Source organism: Narcine bancroftii, chromosome 2 (genome assembly GCF_036971445.1).
Source record: "Narcine bancroftii isolate sNarBan1 chromosome 2, sNarBan1.hap1, whole genome shotgun sequence".
Classification (NCBI taxonomy): domain Eukaryota; kingdom Metazoa; phylum Chordata; class Chondrichthyes; order Torpediniformes; family Narcinidae; genus Narcine; species Narcine bancroftii.
In genome coordinates this window covers 41,143,966-41,164,144 of record NC_091470.1, presented here as the reverse complement: position 1 = coordinate 41,164,144, position 20,179 = coordinate 41,143,966, and the positions used below count along the sequence as shown (strand labels likewise).

The 20,179-nt window shown below is 41.9% G+C and overlaps 1 protein-coding gene across 5 annotated transcripts in view; it reads right to left on the bottom strand.

Annotated features, from left to right (window-relative positions):
* LOC138753421 (kelch domain-containing protein 1) overlaps nucleotides 1–20,179 on the bottom strand; it is a 121,277-nt gene that overhangs the window by 95,502 nt on the left and 5,596 nt on the right. Inside the window, exon 1 of one of the 5 annotated variants that reach the window (XM_069916385.1) lies at nucleotides 10,277–10,484. The exons of the other annotated variants lie outside the window; for them this stretch is intronic. Within the exon in view, the coding sequence (XP_069772486.1) occupies nucleotides 10,277–10,372 (96 nt within the window). The 5' untranslated portion in view covers nucleotides 10,373–10,484. Of the gene's footprint in view, nucleotides 1–10,276; nucleotides 10,485–20,179 lie in introns of those variants that run through there. 5 annotated transcript variants of the gene reach the window in all.

Sequence of the window (20,179 nt, the reverse complement as noted above, 5' to 3'; positions counted from 1 at the left end):
CAATCCACATTTTTAATTCTTCCCATATTCTCCCAGACACTACCACTCATCTACACATCAGAAGCAATTTAGACACCAATTCACTTATCAACCCTGAATATCTTCGGGATGTAGGAGGAAACTGAAGCAACTAAGACACCCAGAGTTAGAAGCAAAACATGCAAACTCAGCAAGACTGGACCAGAGACCAGGTTTGAACCTTGGACCCAGGTTACACTCCAGGTCGACTAGTTGCATCACAATTAGTGCTGCTTGAATTCTCACTATGATTATACAGGGCCATATAAACATAACAATGTTGAGAACTGGTTGCCCAAGATGCATTCTTGCAATTTAAAGTGCAGCAAAGATGCACAAGATTGATTTTGGGCTGGAGAGAATTTCCTGAGAAAGAGAAGTCAAGCTAATTGGGCTTGGGCTAGAGTTCTGAAGAACACAAAGTGATTATAAACAAATGCACAGAATTCTTAAAGGACTTGTTGGAATAGATGGCAGAATCTTTCCCCTCACTGTTGTTTCTAGAACCAGTTTCTGATTCAGTTTCAGAATATGAGCTCTGTCTTTCAGGTCCAGGTCAAGAATAAATTCTTCATGCAAAGGGATAGAGATTAATTCAGAAAAAATGAGCTATTATCTAATAGGCTTGTTGCCTATGTTATTATTAAGTGAATTGCAACATCTAACTGCACAATCCAAGTTGCTATTTCCCATCATTGTTTTAACTATATAATTTTGTTTAAATTTGTTTTAAATTAACTTTTTCTTTTGCATGACTTTTCGTCTGAGTTTTACCCAAATTAATTGCTAGATTTTCAGGAAAATCCTGAAGGATTAGCACATTTAAGTTGACGTGATTGCTAAAAAAATTGACAAGGAAGCCCAAATTGTGATCCTTTATTTAGACATAACAGTGGCAGCAAGACCACAAGATAAACAAGCAGAAGTAGGCCCATCAAGTCTGATCTGCCATTCCATCATAAAATGATCCATTCTCCCACTCCCTTGCTTTCTTCCCATAACCTTTGATACCCTGACTATTCAAATACCCATCAATCTCTGCCTTAAATACACCCAATAACCTGGTATCCACAGCCACCCATAGTAACAGGTTCACCGCTCATTGGCTGAAGAAATTCCTCTGCATCTCTGTTTTAAATGGGCTCCCTTCAATCATGAAGTTGAGCCCTCTTGTCCTGGACTCCCCTACCATGGGAAACAACTTTGCCACATTTACTCTGTCCAGGCCTTTAAACATTCAAAATGCTTCTATGAAGTCCCCCCTCATTCTTCTGAGCTGCAAGGAGTACAACCCAAAGTTGCCAAATGTGACTTGTATACTCATCCTTTCATTCCAGGAATCATTCACGTGAATCTTCTCTGAGCCCTCTCCAATGCCAGCATATACTTTCTTAAATAAGGAGCACAAAGCAGTACTCCATACTCCAAGTTAGGCCAAACCAGTGCCTTCTAAAGCCAAAACATCACATCCCTGTTCTTGTATCCTATTCCTCTCGATACAAATGCCAACATTGCACTTGCCTTCTTCACCACTAACTCAACTTGGAGTTAAACCTTTATGGTATCCTCCACAAAAACTCTCAAGTCTCTTTGCACCTCCGAATTTTGAATTTACTGCCCAACCAAATAATAACTTCTACCAAAGTGCATTGTAAGAGTCAAAGGCTAGTTTCCATACCTGTTGTGGTCACGGGTGTCAGTAGTGCTCCAGGGTTGTAGGCCTCTTCCACGAGGGCCAACACTGTTTACTGAGCTGGCACAGTTGGCTCAGCCCTAGCAGTGGTGGCTTCAGCCGAGGCCGCCATACCACAGAGCATGGAGACATATGCGCACTTGGCTCGGGCCTGGCAGTGAGCAGTTGGAGCCAGGGTCTCCCTGTGGGGGTACACCACCGGCCTACTGCAAGGGGAAACCTCTGTAGCTGCAGGAGTGTAAGGGGACAGGACAACACCTGGCCAGTTGTCAATCAGTCGGCCTGAATGGATCAAGTCCCACCCGGTCGGGTGTCAATCACCCTCCAGGATATAAGCCTGCGCCGGCCTCCTGAGGCCTCACTCGGACTTGCTGCAGCCACAGCCAGCCTGGCTCTGTGGAAGTCTTTGTGGATTAAATTGTGGTGCACTGTTAGCCTGTTGTACAGTCTTTATCTTTGTGTGTGTCTGATTCTGGCTAAAAGTCCTTCAATAAGCATGCAGAGGGGTTTTGTGTGCATAGCAAGGAGGGTGAATTAGGCATCAATAATGTTATGGAATGGGTTAATAAAATCATGATAAAATATATCTTTAAAAAGTATAGATTGTGGGGGTTTAGTTTAGGAATTAGTTTAGGTACACTTCACAAGCCGACATCTCAGTAACATTTCACAAAAGACATTTGAAATGCAAGAGCTATGCCTAAGCAGTGACTCCATGACTACAATGACTTTGAAGAATGTCTTATGAAGATTTCACAAGTAGGTGTAAATTGAACTGATGTTGTGGAATAAAATGGACTATTAACTTTAAAGAGATGTCCAGGTTCAGAAACCGATTAATCTTTTGCTGGTATCAGCGATCCTACTCTGGTTGAAGTTTGCTGTTCTAAGAGGGGTCATGAGGTTTTGCAGAGAGAGAGAGAGAAAGAGAGAGAGAGAGAGAGAGAGAGAGAGACAGAGACAAAGAGAGACAGAGAGAGACAGAGAGAGAGAAAGATTACAGCAGGGTTGGTGTTAGAAACTGCAAGTTTTACAGAATTGATACAAGACCCCTAAAGTTCTGAGTTCAACTTAATCTAAACCCATGTAGTCAATTGCAAGAGGATGTGGCTGGTTCATGTGTTTCTCCAGAAATAGGGGAAAATAAGGTAACCGGGAAAAAGATGTTATCTTTTGGAAAACCCATGAGGGGGCAAGTTTCTTCAGCAGGACACTTAAATGGTTGATTGAAGGAGGTCAGTTTACATGTGTATCCAACAAATAACGAATATCTCTTTCTGAAACCAACAAAGACCTTCCTTTGCGGTAAAAATTTAAGTTAAAGCACCAGAGCCTGAAGATCATAAATGCTAAATTCTGTGCAGTGTGAAAATTGCCTGAGAACAGTAAATTTGGAGAAGTGAAAAGTGAATGATTGGACAGGGAAACAAAGAACTTTCCTGAACACATACACATAACATACATGTGCGCTTAGAATTAGAAGGGGGTTAAGTTAATAGAAATAAGTTAAATATTTATATTATTTGAAAAAGATTTTAGATATTTTTGTTTAATTAACCCATTCTCTTAGTGAATTTTTGTTACTGCTGGTTTTTGGAATCATCTGGGCTCGTAACAATAATTTCTGTTGACCATTACATTAGGATAGACATTACACATTACATTACATGGAACATTATAAGAACATTTACACAAAAGTTTTATGATTAACAATAAATATCAGTGTAGAGTGCGTGCTACATGAGCGTGGAGAAGAATGACATGCACACCAAAGCCTTGGAAAACAAGATTGCTTTATTGCTCTGGCTTTCGCCCTTATATGGGCCCCTGGCACTGATGTCATGTTCAGCGCTCCTGCGAGAGTTCTCCATCTTTCCGTCTTGCGAAGGTCACTTGGGACGACGGCCAGTGTCACCCCCAGGTCCAGGCGGTCACCGCACTCGTTGGCCATTTTGTGGGTCAGCCTGTCTCTGCACACAGGACGCTACATGATTTTACCACCCCCCCCCCCCACCACAGAACCGGGTGACAGGGCCATTGTCTGTAGCCTTACGTGGGGGCGAAGTGGAAACTGGCTTGTTACACTACTGATACGCCAGTTTCAGGTGATCGACGGTAAAAATCTCTCCTTACATCTGGTGTAGAGGACGAAGGTGGAACCACTGTCTCCAATGACCTTGTAGGGCCCCTCATAGGGTCACTGTCAGGGTGGTCTGTGTGCACCTCTCCTCACGAACTCACATGGACATGTCTTTAGGTCCTTCGGGATGCTATGCTTGGGTTGGCCATGCAGTAGGGTCCTGTTGCCACGGGACCAAGGACTTCAGTTTTCGCCGCAAGTTCTCAAGGGTTGCCATGAGGTCATCCGGGTATTTATCAAGGGTCAGGAATTCCCCAGGGATAACTAAAGGCACACCAGAGAACATCTCTGCTGTTGAGACATTGAAGTCCTCCTTTGGCATGGTGTGAATTCTCAACAGGACCCAAGGCAATTCGTCCACCCAGTTAGGACCCTTGAGCCACGCCATCAAGGCTGCCTTAAGGTGCCTGTGGAAGCACTCCACCAACCCGTTAGCCTGCTGGTGATACGTGGTGGAGCTGCATCATCAAAATGTTAGCCAGCGCCGCCCAGAGCCCATAAGTGAATTGTGCCCCCTGTCTGAAGTGAGGTGCTCCAGGACCCTCATATGTCAATGAGTGCCCTGGCGCAGGTCTCTGTGATGATATCAACCAGTGAGTCTGCCTCCATTTAACTCTGCAGTGGTCAACCATGGTCAAGAGATATCTCGCTCCTACTATGTCAATGTGTAACTGATTGAACCTGTGCTACGCTGCTCAAAAGTCTGTGTAGACACTCTCATGTGAACCTGCACTATGGAGAACTGACAGTTCGTGCAGGTCTTGGCCCACTGGCTGACCTGTTTACAGAGGCCATGCCATACAAACCTTCTAGCCATCATTTTGACTGTGGCGTGGATGGCGGGGTGCTCCAGGTTGTGGATGGCCTCAAAAACCTGGCACCTCTATGCAGCCGGAATGAAGGAGTGGGGCTGCCAGTAGAAACGTCGCACAGCAGTGTCAGGTTACTTGGGCCAATGGGGACGTTCTCCACCCTGAGACCAGAGATGGCTGTCCTATAAGCAGGGATCTCAAGATCCTGTTGCTGTGCTTTGGCAAGAGCCATGTAATCGACCCCTTTGGACAGGGCGTGTATCAATCCGATCGCATGACGTGATAGAGCATCGGCTACCACGTTGTTTCTCCCCCACAATATGTTCAATATCTGTGGTAATCTCGGACATGTAGGACAAGTGTTTCTGTTGTCAGGCTGATTACGGGTCCAATACCTTATTGAAGGTGAAAGTAAACAGCTTATGATCAGTGAACATCCTGAAATGCCAGACTTCCAAAAAGTATCAGAAATGTCTTACCTCCAGGTACAGCATTAATAGCTCTTGGTCGAAAGTGCTGTATTTGAGTTCGGGGGGTGGGGGGGCGGAGATGTCTGCTGAAAAAAAAAGGCCCTCAATGAGTTGTTCTAGCACACCCCCTACCGCTGTGCTGGAGGTGTCGACAGTTAGAGCAGTAGGCGCCTCAGGTCTGGGATGGACCAGGAGGGTGGCATTGGCCAGCACTTCTTTGGCATTCTGGAATGCTATAGAAAACTCCTCATTCCAAGCAATGTCTTTTGCCTTGCTTACCATCAATGCAAAGATGGCGTGCATGTGCCACTGCCGGTATGAACCTGTGGTAAATGTTTATCAAACCAGTGGATTCCTGAAGCCCTTTTACTGTGCGTGGCTTAGCGAAATGCTGGACCACCTCAACCTTCTCGGGGAGGGGTTTAGCCCCATGTCTGTTAATCCTATGCCCCAGGAAATCGATGGTGTCCAGACCAAACTGGCATTTTGCAGGGTTGATCGATAGCCTGAACTCACTCAAGCAGGTGCACAGTTGTCTCAGGTGAGCAGCGTGGTCCTTGCAGCTGCAGCTGTTGATGAGGATACCGTCTAAATAGATGAACGCAAATGGGAGGTCCCAGCCCACTGCATCCATCAGGTGCTGAAATGTTTGTGCCTTGTTCTTTAGGCCGAAGGGCATGCAGAGAAATTCATAAGCCAAAGGGGGTTATGATTGCAGTCTTGGGGATGTCCTGGGGTCAACTGGGATTTGGTGGTACTCCCCTGAATGAGGTCCACGTTGGACAATATCCATGCATGTGCGGGTTGGCAGCAAATTCTTGGATGTGAGGCATGGGATATCTGTTGAGTGTGGTGTCACCCTCAGGTCTGTGCGGTTGCCACATTCATTAGCCATTTTGCTGTCTCTCTGCACCTGGGCCGCTACAATAGAATGATATTTATTGACATTTCAGAAAACGTTAAAGATTGTTCCAGGTTTTGTATTAAAATAAAGGATTTCAATACAATGGAACTTGTATTGGAAATAACTGAAAATGCTTCACAAATGCTTAGTCTCCAAGCAACTATTTATTGATCGAAGTGACTACGTGCATGATCCAACAATGTATTTAATTTGCCACTTCTTTGCCCATTCTCCTAACCTATCCAAGTCTCTCGGTTTCCTCCTCGCTTCTAACCTAGTGGTTCTCAAACTTTCTCTTTCCACTCATACCACTTTAAGTATTCCCTATGTCATAAGTGCTGTGAATTAGCAAGAGATTGCTTAAGATGGTATGTGGGTGAAAAGAAAATGTTTGAAAACCATTGTTTTAATCATACCTAATTGACTCGTTATGTGCACAGTTTCATAACTCCAAAGGAAATGAGCCAATGACAATTTTTCTCAAGCAAGATTTTTCAGTAACAATTGGGCCTAGAGCAGTGATTCTCAACCTTCCCTTTCCACTCACATACACCTGAAGCAATCCCTTACTAATCACAGAGCACCGATGGCATAGGTATTACTTAAAGATCGTGTTATATGGCGAGCTCTCCACTGGCCATCGTGTCAGAGGTGCACCAAAGAAAAGGTACAAGGACTGCCTAAAGAAATCTCTTGGTGCCTACCACATTGACCACCGCCAGTGGGCTGATATCGCCTCAAACCGTGCATCTTGGCGCCTCACAGTTCGGCGGGCAGCAACCTCCTTTGAAGAAGACCGCAGAGCCCACCTCACTGACAAAAGACAAAGGAGGAAAAACCCAACACCCAACCCCAACCAACAAATTTTACCCTGCAACTGCTACAACCATGTCTGCCTGTCCCACATTGGACTTGTCAGCCACAAACGAGCCTGCAGCTGACGTGGACATTTGACCCCCTTCATAAATCTTCGTCCGCGAAGCCAAGCCAAAGAAAAAAATGTGAGTGGAAAGAAAAAGGTTGAGAATCACTATCCTAACTTATCCAAGTCTCTCAGTTTCCTCCTCACTACCTGCTCCTCCACCTGTCTTTGTATCAGTTGCAAACTTAGCCACAAAGCCATTTATTCCACAATCCAAATTATTAACATACAAGATATAAAGAAGTGGCTCCAACATTGACTCCTGCAGAACACTATTGGTAACCTGTTGCCAAACAGAATAGGATCCATTTATTCCCACTGTTTCCTGCCGATCAGCTCTACCTATGCTAGTATCTTTCCTGTAATTTCATGGGCTTTCATCTTGTGCAGCCCTATGTGTGGCACCTTGTTGAAGGCCTTTTGAATGTTCAACATACTCTGCATGTCCTTTGTTTAGCTTGCTTTTGATTTCCTCAAAATACTGGTTTGTCAGGCAAGATTTTCCCTTAAGGAAGCCATGCTGACTGGCCTATCTTGAAATGCACCTCCAGTAACCTCATCCTTGACAATAGATTCCAACACTTCTCAACCACTGATGTTTGGCTAACATATTTATAATTTCCATTCTGCTGCCTCCCTCTCTTTTTAATAGCAGAGTGACCTTTGCAATTTTCCAGCCCTCCAGAATCTATTGGTTCTTGGAAGATTATTATTAATGTCTCCACAATCTCCATAGCTACTTCTTGCAGAACTCGAGGATATATTCCATCCAGTCCAAGAAACCTACCTATCCTTAGACCTTTCAGCTTCCCAAACATCTTTTCTCTAGTAATCGTGACTGTACTCATCTCTCTTCCCTGATACCCTTGAAAGTCCAATATACTGCTAATGTCTTCCACAGTGAAGACTGATGCAAAATATTCAATCAGTTCCTCTGCCATCTCCTGGCCTCCCATTACAATTTCTCCAGCATCATTTTCTTTCAAACCTATCTACTCTTGCTCCCCCCCCTCCTTTTTAAACTCTTCATATACTTAAAAAAAACCTTTAGTATCCTTTTTGATATTATTTGCTAGCCTCCTTTCAAAGTTCATCTTATCCTTAATGGCCTTCTTAGTTGCCTTCTGTATGCTTTTAAAAGCTTCCCAAACCTCTATCTTCCCACTACAGAATCTTTTGCTTTTACTTCTCTTGTCAGCCACAATTGTGTCATTCTTCCATTCAAATATTCCTTATTTTTTTGGAATATACCCATCCTGCATCGTCCTATTTCTCACAGTAACTCCAGCCATTGCTGCTCTCCCTGCTAGTGTACATTTCCAATTAATTTTGGCCATTTCATCCTCTCATACTCTGTAATTCTTGTTATACCACTAGTATATGTACACCTCAGACTTTAGTTTCTCTCTCTCAAACTGTATGGTGAATTCTATCATATTATGATCACTAAGGGTTCCCATTTCCCTGGTCATCTCAGCTACAAGCTGTTCTAAGAAGAAATCCTGAAGGCATTCAATAAGTTTCTTCTCTTGGGATTCTGCACCAACCTAGTTTTCCCAATCAACCTTCATATTGAAATACCCCATGGCTATTGTAACATTGCCATGTTAGCATGCCTTCTCTATCTCCCTCTGACTACTGTTTGGAGACCTGTGTAAAACTCCCATCACGGTCTTTTTACCCTCACAGTTTCTTAATTCTACTGACAGGGATTCTATATCATCTGATCCAATGTCTCCTCCCCCCCCAATGATTGAATTTAAATTTCTTCCAATACACTGTGTCTCTATGGATATTTAGCTCCCAGTTGTGGTCATCATGACTTGGTGGTGGTCACAATGTCATACATGCCAACTTCCAGTTGTGCTCCTAGATCATCAACTTTACTTCTTATACTGCAGGAATTTAAATACAAGACCTACAATACCGTATTCATCGCCCTTTTCAATTTTGTTTCCAAAGTTAAATCCTTAATCTTATACTTTTTCTCTATTGACTGCCTATTTTTCTCACAATCTTGCTACACAGTGTATCGACTTGAGCATCTTCTGGCCTATTCACTGCCCAATCATTTAGGTCCGTCCCCCTACATCAAATTAGTTAAAACCCTTCCCAACAGCTGTAGCAAATCTGCCCACTCGGATATTAGCCTGTTCAGGTTCAACCCTCAAATTGATGTGCAAATAATTATTTGCTGATCCTCTAAAATACGGATATGATGCAGTTGTTATAAGGTACTCTCATCAGGGGGGCCATCAGGAACTTAACTGGTCGTGGATGTGAAAGTCAAGCCTTTTAATAACCACTTTACACAAGGAATTGCAACGTCCAGATGAAAAGACTTCCCTGCAAACTTTACGTTAGTTAAGAAGGTCGCTGTAACAAGTGCCCTTTCATGACATCATAGAGATTCAACTGCTTTCATTGGACATGATTAAATACATTTTCCAGTTCAATGTCCAATAGAAAATAAATCCTGTTATCGTTCATGATTTATTACTGATTCAGTTATATAACAACTGAACTTATGATTCCTCGTTCAAATTGCAACTCGCTTTCTTTTCACTTTAAATGGGGTTCTTTCATTTTTCTCATCCATCAACGAATAAACTTGCTTGGTATGATTTTGCAATGGAACTTTACCCCCAAAGTTATATAACAACTGAACTTATGATTCCTCCTCGTTCAACATTGCAACTCGCTTTCTTTTCACTTTAAATGGGGTTCTTTCATTTTTCTCATCCATCAACGAATAAACTTGCTTGGTATGATTTTGCAATGGAACTTTACCCCCAAAGATATATAACAACTGAACTTATGATTCCTCCTCGTTCAACATTGCAACTCGCTTTCTTTTCACTTTAAATGGCGTTCTTTCATTTTTCTCATCCATCAACGAATAAACTTGCTTGGTATGATTTTGCAATGGAACTTTACCCCCAAAGGGTGCAAACCACACAAGCCAGCAGATAATTCGTGAATCGATGTCCATCTTTCAAGCAAAGCCTGCACAGTTCAAATGGTTTAATTTTCACCGAGACAAATCAACGCCCATGCTGATCGAGTTTCACACAATTTCGAGGACTTCATTGGTGTCACCAGGTAATTAACTCTCTTTACCTGTGCATTTCGATTGTTCAGTGTCAAAAGTGAGTGTGCAAATTTGTTTTTACAGGGTCTCAAATACCAGGGAACACACACAGCAGCAGCATTCACCGGGGCAGCAATGGCATGGTTGCAAACTGGATGGTGACATCTTTTAATAAGCGGTCCCACGCGGAGCCACTGGTATCGTTATGTGGTCATGTCATACTTACCACATAGCCTCCCCACACAAAAAGAAATCCATCGTTAAATACCGCGTGGTGATGATTTTCCTGTATCCTCCGTGACCAATATTGAGTTTCAGCCATGTTAACGTGGCCTAGTTGTTCGGTAACCTCCGCGTCGTCGTTTACTTGCGCTGCCCGAATGTCGGCCGACCTGCTCCACCAGTTCCTCCCACCTCAGCCGCCGCGCACCTCGCCCAGCCCGCGCTCAAGGTGCCGCGCAACCAATCAACGGTGTCCTTTCAGCGCCTCGCCCAATCAGCCGTCAGGAGTGTGGAGCCACGCGAGCCAACATGCAGGGAAACAGGCGACGCATGAGCCGTCGGCGACCGTTGAAATTTTGTGCGCCTGGTGAGCGTGCATCGGGTTTTGGGTTTAATGTTGCCCGAGAACTGTGGCAGCAAAAGGGACAATGGTCCTGGATGGTTCTGAGTTGGGTGTGGAAGAAACCAGGCCTCCCAATGTACATGATATGAAGAGGTTGGATCTGTATTTAATGTTGGGACAGGACAGAGCAAGGGGATGAAGATGGAACGGGACGATCAAGCAATTGATGATGGATTTGCACTTTCTACTGAGAAAGACTGGTGTTAGTAACTAACAGCTTTATACAAGACAGAGTGAGAGAGAGAAATCTCCTGCTTCCAGAGTTGCTCTTGATGCTGAGATTCCTGATTAGGAATGAATGCCTGGAAGGGGTGATATTGCACAATTTTTTTGTAATTCACTTGCTTCACCTGTCTGAACCTGAGGTGACAATTGGCAGAGCAACAAACTATAGTTAAGGGGAGGGAGGTTGGATAAAAGGGAAATGCTTCAGTTGTGGCGGCCCTCAATTGTGGAGATCGGGCCGGCACATCGCACGGCAGCAGACGCGGACGGAGATCGCCAAAGCAACTCCCAGGACAATGAACCGGCAAAGGTAGAAGCTGGGGCAGCATCAGACCAACAGCCCTAAAATGGCATTGGTCAAGCAACTCAGCAGCAACAGGCTGAGGAAGAAGGGTATTCATATGCATGGATGTTCCCGCCCGCTACTGTTGTTCATATGGCTTACTCAGTCAATCAGCAAAAATGGCGGGAACTTGAACAGTATAAAAGTAGCCTTTCCAGACCTAATAAAGTGAGCTTAATCTGCCACACTGTGTGTTTCTTTGTAGCAGTGGGCTCTACAGTCTTAATACATTGACATTAATAAAATGTAATATTACAAAGATGTAATATTACAAAGACTTAATTGTTCTTCCTCCAATCAGCTTCCAGCTGCTGCCTCACACCTTTTAAATTCTAACTGTAACTATAATTAAGTTGAGTAACGCTTGAAAAGGAGCCTTCGTTTTTCATTCTCACAACAATTTACTCAACTGTCAAGGATGGAGACGGTATGGAGGCCCAAGTACTTAGACATCGATCCCAGCTCACCAACAGCTGCCAAGGAGTGGCAACACTAGCGTAAGATTTTCATGAACTACATTGACGACTATGAGGTCAAGATATCGAGCAAGTACAGAACACTATTAGGCTGTGTGAGTTGCAACATTTTTGAATAATATAGAAGGATGTGAAAATTTTGGCTCTGCTATCTCCAAGTTAGACAGTTTATATGTGCAGGCTCTCAATGAGGTTTCTGCCAGACTGGCTACCAGGCAGAAGCCAGAAGAATTACTTCAATGGGCAGCGAATTCCACAGGTTCACCACCCTCAAGGAAAAGCAGTTCTTCCTCATCTCCATCCTAAATCTACCACCCTGAATCTTGAGACTTTGTCCCCTAGTTCTGGTCTCCCCATCAATGGAAACAACTTACCTACTTCTATCCTTTTCACATAATTTTAAATGTTTCTATACGATCCCCTCTCATTCTTCTAAATTTAAGTGATTGCAGCCCCAAATGACTCAAGCTCTCCTCATAGGCTAACCCACTCATCACTGGAATCAATTTTGTGAACTTTCTCTGCACCGCCTCCAAAGCCAGTACATCCTTCCTCAAGCATGGAGTCCAGAATTGCATGCAGTACTCCAGATGCAGCTTCACCAGTACTTTGTACAGTTGTCACATAACCTCTGGCCCTAAATTCAATCCCTCTATGCCAGAGGCGGGCAATGCGTGGGCTGGATGGTGTGTCAGTGGTTGAACAAAGGGCTGCACTAAAGAAAATAAATACTAAAACTTGTAGTGAATTGCAATACAAAAAAAACACATGATGAATAAATAAAATGTATAAATAAAAATAAAGTTTAAAACTCATTCCAGCATTGAGTGTAAATGAGAGGATGCGACTAGAGTTTCACTCGGACGATGTCTCTTAAAATGGAATATAAAACCAATACAGTACAACTCCAATTATCTGAAATGGTCGGGACCAGGCCTATGTCGGATAAACTTTTTTTTGGAGAACTGGTCATTTTAAAAAAACAGCCCAGTAGCAACAGCAAATCCCTTGTATCAATATTTAAACAACAAGGAAGACATTTTTAAAATCATTAAAATAATGTTTAATTCTCACCCAAAAAATGATGACCGCCGCCAACCCTAACATGGACCAACCGCTGCCACCGATCCCCAGGGAGACTTCACAGGTTGGTGGAACACTCACAAGTCAGCTGGCTCCTGCCTCTCCAGTCACCAGAGCTCCTGACTCTAGAGTCCAAATCCTCCCTTAAACCTACTACACATGCACACCAGGGAGTCCAACATACATGTATGGTAGTAGGCCGAAGGGAGGGTTCGGCTTCAGGAGCTCTGTTGTGCCAAGGATGGAGGGAGGGAAGGGAAGAGAGGGAAGGAAAGGGAGAGGGAGGGAGGGAGGGAGGTAACGCTGCTGAGCACCTGCCCGGGAGGCCGCTCTCCTTGATGACGTTGCTGGGAGACAGTGGCATGCAGTTTGAGAGGAAGGGTTGGAGAGAAAAATCAATAGGGGAATGTAAAAAAGAAATGCAAAGAGAGAGGAGAGGGAGTTGCCTGAAACAAGGACAATCGTTCTAATTTCATGTCAGGTGAATTTTTTTTCAACCTGTGAAGTCAATTCGGATCTGAAAAAATTTGGATAAATTAGGATTTCAGAGAATCCGATTTCGGGATAATCAGAGTTGTACAATAAAATCAAATACATAATTAACTGAATTTAAAAAAACTGATATAAACTGAGTAAACAGAAATTTAAAAACTGAAAACTAACTCACCTTGGCTCGATTTCCAGTACAACAAAAAACAAAGAGAAAACGAGTTCTGATGAAGAATAAGTACTATGCAACAATTCAGGTCCTGAAATTAACTGCTGGGCACAGCCATGATTCTGTGATTGCCTCAGGGTGACACCTATTAACTTTTTGGGTATTTGATATTTATTCATTTTTAAAAAAATATTAAGGTAGCGATATCGTTGGTGCTTTTCAGTTCCACATCTATTTTTCGACATTTAATTAAATGTTTCTATTTTGCAATTTTTTCAGGTTTTATTTTGCACTACTTGTATCTGCGGACCAGATGCATGTGGTATTTTTGCAGTGGGTTGCAGGCCGGTTAAATTTCAATCATGGGCAGTATGTTGCCCCACCTGCTCTATCCAATAAATTCTGACAACCATGCAAAAAGAACGTTTTAAACCCCTTATATAGGTAATGTGACAGATTATGTTGTGCTTGTATTGTATATAGATAGGTTTTTGGGGCTCATCCTTTTGGATTGAAAATTGTAGTTTTTGTGATTTATTAATTAACTGGGTTTTTTTCTAGCTAATTTAAAGCTTGTGTGTGGAAAAACAGCAGCAATGGGTGTTGATGCATTTTTGTCACAACCATCACCTGCAGCGCTGCAGAGCAAGAGAAAAGAGGAACTGATGGTTATTTCTAAGGCATTAAGCTGACTGAAGTCAAGCATTGGATGAGGAAAATACAAATACAGAGGATTATAGTGAAATATTATATAGGTGAGGGAAAATTTGTTGAGAAAGACTTAGATAATTTTCCAGAGGATAGATCTTTTGAATTGCAATTAGAGTTGGAGAAACTGAGGGTGGAAGAGGAAAGAGAGAAACTGAATTTTGAGTTGCAGAGACAACAATATGAGGCAGACCAAATTGAAAAACAAAGAGAAGAGGCTGAAAAACAGAGGATACACGAGGCAGAGGAAACTGAGAAACGGAGGAGAATCTTAAGAGAAAAGATGAAGGTGGGAAAAGACAGAACTTCTGGATTTGTATGTCATTTTTGTAATAAACCTGTTATTGCGAATTGTCTAGTATTGAAAAAGAGAAAAGGAGGTTTTACCAGAAGCATGTATTCCAAGAAATGAATTTAAGGAGAGCATATGTTCCAAACCTGGTAAGGGTGTCATGGATGTTTTCAAACCTTGTGTCAGAAGGCTTAGTTTCAGTAAAGGAGGGAGAATCACAGGTTCCAGTTAAAATTCTTAGAGATACTGGGGCTGCTTAGTCACTGTTGTTGGAAAATGTTTTATCTCTTGATCAGAAGACTGACACAGGAGAGACAATTTTGGTTAAAGGTGTTGGAGGTGAGGTAGAGACCATATCACTTCACAACATAGTGCTGAATTCAGAATTAAAGGACTTGTTGTAGTAGGAGTAATTTCAAAGTTACCCAAGCAGGGTGTCTCGATAGGTGTAGTAAGGTTGAAGAGAATTGTGAGATATATCCTGCATGTGCTGTTACAAGGTATTTGTCTAAGAAAATGATGAGAGCTGAGGAAGGTCTAGTTGATAGAGACTTGTCCAGTGTTTCTGAAATAGTTTTGAAAGAGCAGAGTAATTGTGAGAGTAAGGATTTCTCTTTGTCAAGGAAAGAGTTAATTCAGCAACAGATCAACAGATACAGATCTTACTGACCTGTGGATATTTCTTAAAGGGTGAATTGTTGATGAGGAAATGGAGACCTCTTGCTATTCCTGCTAATGAAGAGTGGAGGGTGATTCATCAGGTGGTCATTCCTAGAAATTACCGAAATGAAATTTTAAATCTAGCCCACAAGTACACCTTTGGGTCGTCATCTTGGTGTAAAGAAAATCATGAATAAGATTTTGAGACAATTCTTCTAGCCTGGTTTGAGGAAGGATGTTGTAAATTGGTGGCGGAGATGTCACTTTTGTCAGGTTGTGGGGAAACCTAACCAGTAGCTCCATTGAAATGGGGAACCTTTCACTCGGATTATTGTGGATTTCCCCTGCCTAAAACTGTCTGGGAATCAGTACATATTAACAATTATGTGTACAGCATCGAGATTTCCAGAGGCTATATCATTAAGGAATATTAAAGCCCAAGCGGTGGTAAAGGTTCTGGAAAGATTTTTCACAGTTTTTGGATTACCTAAAGAGATCCAGAGTGATCAAGGATCTAACTTTATGTCTGGGTTGTTTCAGCAGTTGATTTATGAGTTGGGAATAAAGCAGATCACTTCATCTGCATACCATCCTGAAATTCAGGGAGCTTTGGAAAGATTTAATTCTACTCTTAAAAATATGATGAAGATTTATTGTCTGGAGAATGGAAAAGATTGGGACGAAGGTATTCATTTACTGTTATTTGCGGCAAGGGAGGCTGTGCAGGATTCATTAGGTATCATCAGCCCTTTTGAAATTGTGGTTGAACATCAGGTTAGATGACTTTTAATGTTAATAAAAGAACAGTGGGTCAATGAGGATGTGCAGTTGGACTTGCTGATTTATGTTTCTAAATTTAAAGATGGGTAACAAAAAGTGTGGACTTTGGCTCAAGAAAATACAGAAATGGCTCAGGGTAAAATGAAGCTTTTATTTGACAGGAAAGCTCAAGTGAGAAATTTTAAGAAAGGAAGTTTTGATTTTGTTTCCAACTCATGACAATCCTTTTAAAGCTACATTTTCTGGACCATACGTAGTTAAAATTGAATGATGTTAACTAATTTGTTAACACTCCAGATCGAAGGAATAAAACTCAGGTTTGTCACATAAACATGTTGAAACTTTAGAGGATAAAGGTAGTGGAGAACAATCTGTATCAGAGGTGTTAGTTGTTGACATGGATGAGGAATTTATGGATCATAAGATTATGGAAACAGAATCTTGAGAGGGTAACTTTAAAGAAACCATGGTTCCTGTGCACATGTCTAACTCAGCAATTTTGGAAGATTTGGAGGAAAAGTTAGTCCATCTTAAGCCACAAGAACAGATGCAGTTGAAATAATTAATTTTGAAATATACAAATTTGTTTCCTGATGTACCAAAAAGGACATCAGTGATTTATTATGATGTGGATGTAGGAGAAGCAAGTCCCATAAAACACACATCTAGAATAAACATTTAGAGAAGTAAAATCATGGATCAGGAGGTGGAATATATGTTGAGGAATGATATTATTAGACCTTCAAACTCAGATTGGAGTTATCCTTGTATTCTAGTACCAAAACTAGATGGAACTGTTAGGTTCTGTACAGATTACAGGAAGGTTAATTCAGTAACTAAAACAGATACTTAACCTATTCCAAGAATAGATGACTGTATTGATAAGATTGGGAAAGCTAAATTTCTTATTAAGTTGGACTTGTTGAAGGGTTACTGGTGTGTGCCTCTAACTGAGAGAGGAAAGAATATTTCAGCTTTTGTAACTCCATCCGGTTTATAGGAGTATAATGTGTTACCTTTTGGCATGAAAAATGCCCCTGCAACATTCCAAAGGATGATTAATTTGGTAATCCAAGGTTTAACACATACAGATGCTTATATTGATGACTTGGTTATAAAAATTGACACATGGAGAGAACATCTAAGGGAATTGGACAAATTGTTTGCAAGATTATCCAAAGCTAACTTAACTGTTAATTTAGCAAAAAGTCTATTTGCAAATGCCACTGTAACATACTTGGGTCATGTAGTTGGTCATGGCAAAGTTGCACCTATTCAAGCTAAGATGAAGGCAATTTCTGAGTTTCCTATTCCCAAAGGCAATAAAGCAGAGAGAAGGTTTTTAGGAATGGCAGGATATTATAGGAAACGTTGCTGAGGTTGCACTTCCTTTAACCAATCTTTTGAAGAAAGGGAAGAAATTTGTGTGGACTAAAATTTGTCAGTCAGCTTTGGAAAATTTAAAGGAGATTACTCTGTGTTAAAATCTCCGGATTTTGAAAGACCATTTTCTTTAGCAGTGGATGCCAGTGAGAGAGCAGTTCTGCAGTTTTACAGTCAGCAGCAGCAGCTGGGACTGGAACAGGACAAGCTGGCAAGCTTGTGTAAAACCCCATTTGGAAGATGGGTTGTGAGTTCTTAGTTCAGCCTGGTCAAAGCCCTTGTGGTTCATACATGAGGAGAGGACTGGCTGTCTAATGTTTCACTTGAATTAAGAGAAACAAAAATAAACTCTGTGGTGACCTGAAAAAAAGAGGTTATCATCTGGAGAACCCTGAGGGGGCAGGTTTCTTTGGCAAGACACTGAAGTGGCTGATTAAAAAAGAAATCAGTTGTGGGTGTCTAGCGAACAACAAATCTCTTTCTGAAAACCAACAAGAACCTCCTGAGTGGCAACCATTTACCTTTCAAGCAGCAAAGTCTGGTGAACTTTATAAATGTTAAATTCTATGCACAGTCTAAGAATTGCCTGCAACCAGTGAACTTGAAGGAATGAGAAGTGAGATGGGACTGTAAAAGAACCTTTCTTAACTTACACACACACACATGCACTACATATACACGCACTCCCGCGCACGCGCTCCCGTGCCCCCACCCACCCCCGGCCCCCCCACACATGCCCCCACCCACCCCCGGCCCCCCCACACACGCACTTAGAATTAGAAGAGAGTTAAATTAAGTTAGTTAAGTCAATAGCGATAAGTTAAAGTGTGATTCTGTTTTCATGTTTAAAGATAATTAAAAACAACTTTTGTTTAAGTAACCATTTGTCTTGGAGAATATCTATTGCTGCTGGGTTTTGGGGTCCTCTGGGCTCGTAACATTTTTGGGGGCTCATCCAAGATATCTATATACATATATACAATACAAACACAACATAATCTGTCACAGTATCATCTAAATACTAGTTCTGTCAGGTTACATGAGATGCATAAGGTTGCAGGGTCTATAAGTAACATGGAAACTAAATAACAATCCCCAATCTCTCATGATAATTCTCCATATTCACTACAAATAATGAGGTAGCATTGTAAACCCCACTAAATCTAGTTTACAGTGCCAACTTAGTATGCCACGCAAGACTAGTAAAGAAAATTAAAGTGCTTATAACTATCCAATTGTTCAAAGTTGTTTAATAATAATGTTTATATTGAATCTTTAACACAATGGATCCCCACAAATTATACATTATAAAAGTGTTGTCAGATTTATTTTGCTATAAACTAGAGATAGAAAAATTAGCTCCGTGACCAGAGGCTTAATCAAATGTGACCATTTTAATTGTGCATTTTAAAAGGTGGAGATTTGGGAAGGGAATCGTACAGAGAGATTCTGGCATTAAAATCTGATGCAATTGATTAAAGTCCAATATACAGAAGAGGACCGAATTGGAGCATAGATTTGGAAATTATACTCATGGAGAAAGTTATAGAGACAGGGTGAGGCAGGACATTGTTATTTCGAAATAAGGATGATCTTTTTTTTTTAAAATTGTGCCTTTCAGCATGGCGAGTAATAGAACAATTAAGAATATGCTGTAAGATATCAATAATGACTTCAGGAGTTGAGCTAAAATATAGGCTCATTCCAAGCTTTCAACATTTCAAATTCTTCCAGATCCAAATTTTATTGATGAACTTTTTGAATTATAATTTGCTCATAAAGGTATAATATCTGCCCTATATTATAAATTATTGAATTTGAAAACAATTTTGATCATTGGAATTAAAACTGAATGGGAGAATGATCTTAATATCCCTTTTTCTGACAAAGATTGGACGACAATTTTGGGATTGATTTATGACTCATCATTGTGTGCTAGGGACATTCTGATTCAGTTCAAAGTGGTACAATGAATACATTTGCCAAAGTTAAACTTGCTTGAATTTATCCAGATATCAACAAACACAGTGATAAATATAAAATTTACAATGCTTCTTTAATACACATGTTTTGGTCATGTCCTAAATAGCGCCTTTGGAAGACTACACAAAAGAGTCTGGAAAAACAACCAACTGAAAAACCTCACAAAGATAAGCGTATACAGAGCCATTGTCATACCCACACTCCTGTTCGGCTCCGAATCATGGGTCCTCTACCGGCATCACCTACGGCTCCTAGAACGCTTCCACCAGCGTTGTCTCCGCTCCATCCTCAACATCCATTGGAGCGCTTTCATCCCTAACGTCGAAGTACTCAAGATGGCAGAGGTCGACAGCATCGAGTCCACGCTGCTGAAGATCCAGCTGCGCTGGGTGGGTCACGTCTCCAGAATGGAGGACCATCGCCTTCCCAAGATTGTGTTATATGGCGAGCTCTCCACTGGCCACCGTGACAGAGGTGCACCAAAGAAAAGGTACAAGGACTGCCTAAAGAAATCTCTTGATGCCTGCCACATTGACCACCGCCAGTGGGCTGATATCGCCTCAAACCGTGCATCTTGGCGCCTCACAGTTCAGCGGGCAGCAACCTCCTTTGAAGAAGACCGCAGAGCCCACCTCACTGACAAAAGGCAAAGGAGGAAAAACCCAACACCCAACCCCAACCAACCAATTTTCCCCTGCAGCCACTGCAACCGTGTCTGCCTGTCCCGCATCGGACTTGTCAGCCACAAACGAGCCTGCAGCTGACGTGGACTTTTACCCCCTCCATAAATCTTCGTCCGCGAAGCCAAGCCAAAGAAATTGCAAAAATATTGGTCTGATATTTTAAATAACTTTTTTGACCATTTTTGGGATTAATTTGAATCCATGTCCAGTAATTGCAATGTTTGGCTTTT